Genomic DNA, 7,945 nt, shown 5'->3' on the forward strand with positions numbered 1-7,945 from the left:
AACTTTCAATGTTCATTTATCATGCTATGTTAATTAGAATATGACCTGTTTAAAATATCTGCAACCACTCCCGAAAACAGAATTGTACTATGGGCCTGAGGCCTTTCAGCATGGAATAAAACTTATCCTTAATAGTAATAATAAGTTTAGTAAAGACATTATGATATTCACCTTAGTAAAAACGTTATAATATTCAGTGAAGTAAACACAAGTTAATTATGGAAGACCTCAAAAAGCAGCTTGTGCAGCCATGAGGAGACAGTTTGAAGGACTCCCAAGCCTACGTTCCGCGACACATGACGTCAGTACGTTCAACTTACGTGTTGCCTGTACAGGCTGTATAGCACTTTAATGCTGGGTACTACTGTTGACAAGCGTCGATGCTGATGACACATTCAGCTGAAATGTAAGTGGAGAAGAATGATAAAAATTAAAATACCGTTCTTCTCAATAGGAAAGCGACACCTTATCTATTGGTGTGCATATATACAAGTGTAAGGAAATGCTAAGTTTTGATAAAGCCTGCGACTTTATTTACTTACACCTTATGACCGCTTATTTATGTCGCGCCTGACAGCAGCCACGTCTGGCCCAAGCATCAAGGGAGGTAACCGAGGACAATTCGTACTACTCGCTGTCCATTTCAACCGTCTGGATCTCAGAGGGAACATCCTTGCATAAACAGACATGTAGTTACTGAATGATTTATATGCGCGGGAGATGCCCAGATATGCCTCACCGAGGCAATAAAATGTCTACTCTCGTAGAAATGTATAGCTAGCTATCGTAAGGTTCGGCAGTGCATGCGGATTTGTTAAACATTACTTCATTATTAGATAAAAAATAATGTTTACCGACATACCCCAAGAGAGACTCATTGAAGTCAGGTGAGAATCTCAATCCTGGACTTATCTTGCAAAAGTAATATATTCTCCCTTTTAACCAATCAATATCTGAATAGATACTATCCATGTAAATTACTGTATTGAAACTGTATCATTTCTCTAAGAGGTGAGGTGAGGTGAGGTCAGGTGAAATTGAGTTTAACATCACGTCCAAGATTATTGCACTTATAAAGCGACGTGCATGCACGCGCGTGTGACTGTGTGTGTGTGTGTGTGTGTGTGTGTGGCTGCTTGTCCGGGCTGATGCCGATTTATAGTGCCAGCTCACTGAGATACCATGCCGCAGTTTAAAATGAATACCCCACTCCAACACAGTATACTGACTCCGAGCCGAACAGTCCTTGTTTTAGCCCCTTAATGCCGAGCGCCAGACAGGGTAACAACAAGTACCATCTTTTAATGTATTTTGGTATGACGCGGCCGGGGATCGAACCCCGAACCTTCCACTCTCCGGGCGGACGCTCTACCACTAGACCACGGTGGTGGTCTCTGTCTCGAAAAAAAGAGTAGAGTGTCGACATGTTCTACAGCGTTCATTCTTATTGAACGTATACATGAACCCCTCCATTCACAAACATTTAGGGCGGTCGGGTAGCCTAGTGGTTAAAGCGTTGGCTCGTCACGCCGAAGACCCGGGTTCGATTCCCGACATGGGTACAATGTGTGAAGCCCATGTCTGGTGTCCCCCGCCGTGATATTGCTGGAATATTGCTAAAAGCGGCGTAAAACCATACTCACTCACTCACAAAGATTTACCGCTCCAGGAAGTAGGAATGGACTAGTCTTTTGGTATGACGCGGCCAGGGATCGAACCCCGGACCTTCCGCTGTATGGGGCGGACGCTCTACCATTAGACCACGGAGGCGGTGGTCATTTCTCTATGAGACATTGTCCAACAGCAGCACATATTCACGTTGACCCAAAGTAGGTCATGTTCTGGTAAAGGGGATAGAACACATGTCATGCCCTAGTGAAAAGCAATACAACATATATAGGTCACGTCCTACTGAACAACGTAGTTCATTCTCTAGTGTAAGGAATACAACATAGGTCATGTCCAAGTGAAAGGAATACAACATGGGTCATGTCCTAGTTAAAAGGTGTACAACATTGGTCATGCCCTAATGAAAGGAGTACAACATAGGTCTTGCCTAGGTGAAAGGAGTATAACATAGGTCATGTCCCAGTGAAAAGGAATACAACATATATAGGTCACGCCCTACTGAAAAGGAATACAACGTAGTTCATGCCCTAGTGAAAGGAGTACAACATAGGTCATGACCAAGTGAAATGCGAACAACATAGGTCATGTCCAAGTGAAAGGAGTACAGCATAGGTCATGAACAAGTAAAAGGAGTACAACAGAGGTCATGCCCTAGTGAAAGCAATACAATATAGGTCATGACCTAGTGAAAGGAGTAAAACATAGTTCAAGTCCAAGTGAAAGGCGTATAACACAAGTCATGCCTAAGTGAAAGGGGTACCTTATAGGTCATGTCCAAGTGAAAGGAATAGAACATAGGTCATGTCCTAGTGAAAAGGTGTACAGCATAGGTCATGCCCAAGTGAAAGGAGTACAACATAGGTCATGCCCTGGTGAAATGAGTACAACATAGGTCATGTCCAAGTGAAAGGAGTACAACATAGGCCATGAACAAGTGAAAGGAGTACAACATAGGTCATGCCCAAGCGAAAGGAGTATAACATAGGTCATGTCCAAGTGAAAGGAGTACAACATAGGTTATGTCCAAGTGAAAGGAATACAACATAGGTCATGACCAAGTGAAAGGAGTACATTATAGGTCATGTCCAAGTGAAAGGAGTATAACATAGGTCATGCCCTACTGAAAAGAAAAATAGCCTGGACCATGTCCTAGTAATAAGGGAGAGGGGAGAGAGTTATTTCCAAGGTCTTGAATTTGCACATGGCCCTACATACCTTTATTACATTCATCCCTTATATTCACGGCACCTATCCCCTTCCTCTTTAGGAATTGTTACCAACGTCCAAATATCCAGTTCAATATATTCCTTGAATGGTATCTCAAAACCTTAGCCTGTTGATGGAGAAGCTCAATACCAAGAGCTTCAAATAGCTGGTTGAAACAATATTCTGTGGTAGTGTTTACCATTGACCCTATAGCAAATAGGCAAGCAGTTACCACCCTGTGTGTTGGCTGGAGGGATTCTATCTCAGATAGTTTTTGAAACTGTTGATCCACGACTCATCGATAGACATCTCAGAGATCTTGGTTAAGAAGTTCTTTCCAAAGGCTTGAAGTAGCATATCCCAATAGAACCTTATCACGTTCGTCTCTAATATACTTCTAGCGGATAATATACTACAGAGTAACTGTGCTTCATATAAAGTGGTGTAAATATTATGTTCATGACAACAACAACATAATATTTTGCCATCCGTCTGATCAAAGTTTTATCATAACAAATTCATTAACAAAACCCTTAAATGGTAACAGGAGACAGAGTGACACGCCCTAAATAGTGGGGTTGTAACAACTCCATTAAAAATGTCAACATCCGTTGTGACCACCACAACTGGCGAGGAAGCAGCGGTGCATTGAAGACACCAGATGGTTGAAAACAGCCAACTGAGCTCGCGTTAACGCCTGGTTCTGGTCCCGTTGTAGGCGTTTTTACCATCTTATCCCAGACATATTCTATAGAGGAGAGGTCAGGCGAAAATGCCTTCCATAGTAGTACAGCAATGTTATGCTGCCTCAAAACGTCTGTTATATTTCAACCAATCACGTCGTAGTACGTGATCACGTGAGATAGCGAAAGCGAGGTCAGAGTCAGTGCGATTAACGAGTTCCAAAGTTAGACACGGTTGATTTTACTCTGACAATTCGGGGTATAAATCTACGTCAATTTCCACTCATCGTGGTACAATTACCAGTTGAGTAGGGTTGTGAAGCCTCAAAGTGATACAATTATCATTTGAGGGTAGCAGTGGCCTGGTTGTGAACCAGCACGAGTCTCGACTGGAGAGAAGCCCTAGGGAGCGAGCCCACCCGCCCGCCATTATGGCATCGGAGAAGCTGCAATCAGCTGTAACCTCTCCGAACTGTGACCTAGTTTGAGAAATCCTCAAGGGGTCGGAGATGTCCAGATCTCAGTCTAGCTGTGGCCAGAGGACAAAATCTCAGAAATCTGCGTCCCGTCCAGAGTGTGGTGAGAAGCCTACAGACCCAGAGTCAAATACCAGTGGTATGCACAGCCGTGCGCGTGACAGTACCAATATGGCGGCGGATCGGCCCCCAGAGGAGAGGCCGTTAACACAGGAATATCTGCTCTCACAGATGATGGCTCAAAGTATGCACACTCAGCAACTGATTGTTGGAATGTCGACCTCAATATCTCAGTTTGGGGATACCTTCACAAGGTTAATGCAACATAATGTTGAGAAACGCCCAGCTCAAGATGTGCTCGATGCCTCCAGATTGTCAAAAATTCGGAGATCTGGTGACGATCCTTGTGTAGATGCTGGTGAAGGATCTGATCACAGTGAATATGAAGCAGACTTAGAGGATCTGTTTGATGATGCGCAGTCCACTCAGAACACTGTTCTTACTGCACGGTCCCTTCAGCACAGCCACACCTCAGCCCCGGATCTGTCTCAAGTCGTGTGTGACGACGTTGGTTCAGGTGACACAGCAGAAGATGGGGACATTCTTGATTCACTGTTGGAGGATTATTCTTGTGAGGGCCAAGTTGGGCCTCCTATCAATTCAAAACTAGCTGCTGCTATGAACAAGATGATGTTCCAGAAGATGGGTGATGACAAATTCAAATCCAAAACTCAGGCCTATGACAGACCCAAGAACTGTGATATGCTACAAGCGAGCAAAGTCAACCCAGAAATCTGGGGCAGATTGCGGGCACACACCAGGTCTAATGACATCAAGATGCAGAAGCTTCAAACCTGCCTTATTACAGCTACAATGCCCATTTTACAACTGACTGACACATTGTTGAAAGTCAAGAATAAAGAACTTTCTCATGATAAGTTAAATGTGAATGCCCTTGCCAAGCTGGCAACGGATGCTGTCTCCCTCATATCCCATGCTAACACCGAGCTTAATCACCGCAGGCGTGAAATGCTGAAGCCTTGTTTAAACAAGCAATTCCAACAGCTCTGCTCGCCTCAGACGCCAATGTCCACTCTGTTATTTGGCGACAACCTGGCGGAGACCATAAAAGACATGAGTGCTACTAACCGCGTCAGCGGTCAGGTTACCACCGGCCATGTGTTTTCCGGCCCACGACCCAACAGACCGTCAACTTCACGGCCTTCATTCACTTATCCCCCACATCGGCCTTCTCAAGGCAGAGGCAGGGTTTTTTTAGCGAAGGAATATCAAAACTTCAAAAAGAAAAGAATGGATCAGGAGAGGAAATACTAGAGACTGATGCCCAGGAGGTAAGACGAGACACTGTTACACAAGATGTTTTCCAGGCGGGCAGACTCAAGTTTTTTCTCCCTGAAAGGGAAAAACTTACATCTGACAGTTTTGTCTTACAAACCGTTACAGGTTGCTATATTGATTTTGATACGCTCCCGCAGCAAACCCAAATTCCACGAGAAATAAGTTTTAATGACAGTGAACATTGCATTATTGCTAACGAAATTGCGAACTTAAAGAAGAAAGGAGTGGTACTCAAATCTCATCAAGAACATGGACAGTATGTGTCAACTATATTCATTCGCTTGAAGAAAGACGGTTCCTATCGCCTTATCCTGAATTTGAAACATTTGAATGAAAACATTGATTATGTTCATTTTAAGATGGAGAGTCTGTCCGCCGCCATCTCCTTAGTCAGGAAAGACTGCTTTATGGCATCCATTGACTTGAAAGATGCGTATTACTCAGTGCCCATTCACCCAGATCACCAGAAATATTTGAAATTCACGTGGCAAGGACAACTGTATCAGTTTACCGCGCTTCCGAATGGACTTAGTTGTGCCCCCAGATACTTTACCAAGATTCTCAGAGCACCTTACTCATATCTACGGTCGAAAGGTCACATGAATGTTGGTTACATTGACGATTCGTTTATCTCGGGTGATGACAAAAGTGAGTGTAGAGCGTTTGTACAAGAAACAGCGGAACTGTTCACACGTCTCGGGTTTATCATACACCCAGTGAAGTCGGTTATGATACCAACGCAGGAGATTGTGTTCTTGGGATTTGTTATCAACTCAGTCGTGATGACTGTTTCCCTCACGTGTGCGAAAGCTACCAAAATTCAGTCTTCGTGTATCAGGCTACGGAATAAGCAATTCATCACCATACGAGAATTAGCTGAAGTAGTGGGTAATCTTGTGGCAAGTTTCCCAGGCGTCAGGTTAGGACAGCTCTATTACCGCCAGTTGGATAACACCAAGTCCAGAGCAATGCGGGCGTCAAAAGGCAACTATGATTACGTTATTTCTCTGCCGGACTGTGACAAGTCTGATTTGAATTGGTGGATTAATCATGTTCACACGGCGTGCAAACCTATTTCCGTTGATCCCCCCGTTACTCACCCTCACGTCGGACGCATCAAACAGGGGGTGGGGGGGAGCGTGCAACGAACTGTCCACTGGGGGACACTGGTCACGTGACGAGGCGGAATTACACATCAACTACTTGGAGTTATTAGCGGCTTTCCTCACTCTGCGTACTTACTGTACAAAGATGTCTAATTGCCACATCAAACTGTTGATTGATAATACAACAGCGGTTGCGTACGTGAACAACATGGGTGGAAAGAAACCAACTCTGAACAAATTAGCCAGGGACTTATGGGAGTGGTGTTTGTATAAGGACATTTGGCTCAGCGCTGCACATCTTCCTGGTAAGCAAAATACTGTTGCCGACCGAGCATCACGGGTGATCAAGGACAACACTGAATGGTTTATCGCGTCCCGTGTTTTCAACAAAATTTGCCAAATTCTCGGTACACCTGACATAGACTTATTTGCGTCTAGGCTGAACTATAGACTTAAGAAGTATGTTTCTTGGCGACCGGATCCGGATGCATATGCAGTTGACGCATTTTCTATATCATGGACATCATATTTCATCTATGCATTTCCACCTTTCAGTCTGTTGAACACTGTACTGAAGAAGATAGAAGAAGACAAGAGCAGCGGTATACTGATTGCCCCAGTGTGGTCTACCCAGCCGTGGTTCCCTCGTCTGCTCCGGCTGATCAAGCATCCTCCAGTGATTCTACCTCCAGTACGACAGGTTCTCCTCTTACCACACAACGAAGGCACAACTCATCCCCTAACAAAAATGAAAATGGCAGCATTTCTCTTGTCCGGAGATCTCTCCAGAGGAGAAATGTATCGCAACGAGCTACCGAAATCATTCTCCAGTCCTGGCGAAAATCCACAAGAAGACAGTATGACTCGTACATCAAACGCTGGCTTCTCTTTTGTGGTAAAAGGCAAGTTGATTCACTGTGTCCATCTGTGACGGAAGTGTTAGATTTCCTGTGTGAACTATACGACGACAATTTAGGGTATAGCGCTCTGAATTCAGCTAGATCAGCGTTATCATCTGTGATTATCTTAGACACTGGTACCCTGGGTTCTCATCCGCTCATAAACAGATTTATGAGAGGTGTGTTTCAGTCACGTCCAGCTCTTCCTAGAAATACTGTTACCTGGGACACTGACACTGTTCTGACATATCTGAAAACAAAGTCACCTGTGAAGAAACTGTGCTTGAAAGACTTGACATTGAAAGCTGCTACTCTTTTAACTCTATTGTCAGGCCAGAGACTGCAATCTATACATGCTTTAGATATTAGAAATATGACTGTTTCCTCTGCTTGTTGTAAGTTTAGAATAGGTAGTTTAGTTAAGCAGTCTAGACCTGTGTTGTGACAGTGATGCGTGAATACCTGGACAAAACAGCGCCCTTGCGCGTTGATGAAACACAGTTGTTAATTGGCTACACTAAACCCCACAGGCGTGTAGCAAAGGACACGGTGTCAAGATGGGTGAAACGTGTACTCGAGCTGAGTGG

General features: G+C 44.3%; 1 protein-coding gene across 1 annotated transcript; it reads left to right on the forward strand.

Annotated features, from left to right (window-relative positions):
- The first annotated feature begins 3,677 nt into the window (after positions 1–3,677).
- Positions 3,678–7,150, forward strand: LOC124124365. Its single transcript, XM_046487504.2, has 2 exons — positions 3,678–5,346; positions 7,015–7,150. The coding sequence occupies exon 1, from the start codon at positions 4,028–4,030 to the stop codon at positions 5,327–5,329; it is 1,302 nt and encodes a 433-aa protein (XP_046343460.1). The 5' UTR covers positions 3,678–4,027; the 3' UTR covers positions 5,330–5,346; positions 7,015–7,150.
- The last annotated feature ends 795 nt before the right edge of the window (positions 7,151–7,945 follow it).

Source organism: Haliotis rufescens, unplaced genomic scaffold (genome assembly GCF_023055435.1).
Source record: "Haliotis rufescens isolate VD_foot unplaced genomic scaffold, xgHalRufe1.0.p SCAF_22, whole genome shotgun sequence".
Taxonomy (NCBI): domain Eukaryota; kingdom Metazoa; phylum Mollusca; class Gastropoda; order Lepetellida; family Haliotidae; genus Haliotis; species Haliotis rufescens.

Coding starts and splice junctions, on each gene's coding strand:
- LOC124124365 (XM_046487504.2), top strand. CDS start 4,028: ATGTCCAGATCTCAGTCTAGCTGTGGCCAGAGGACAAAATCTCAGAAA.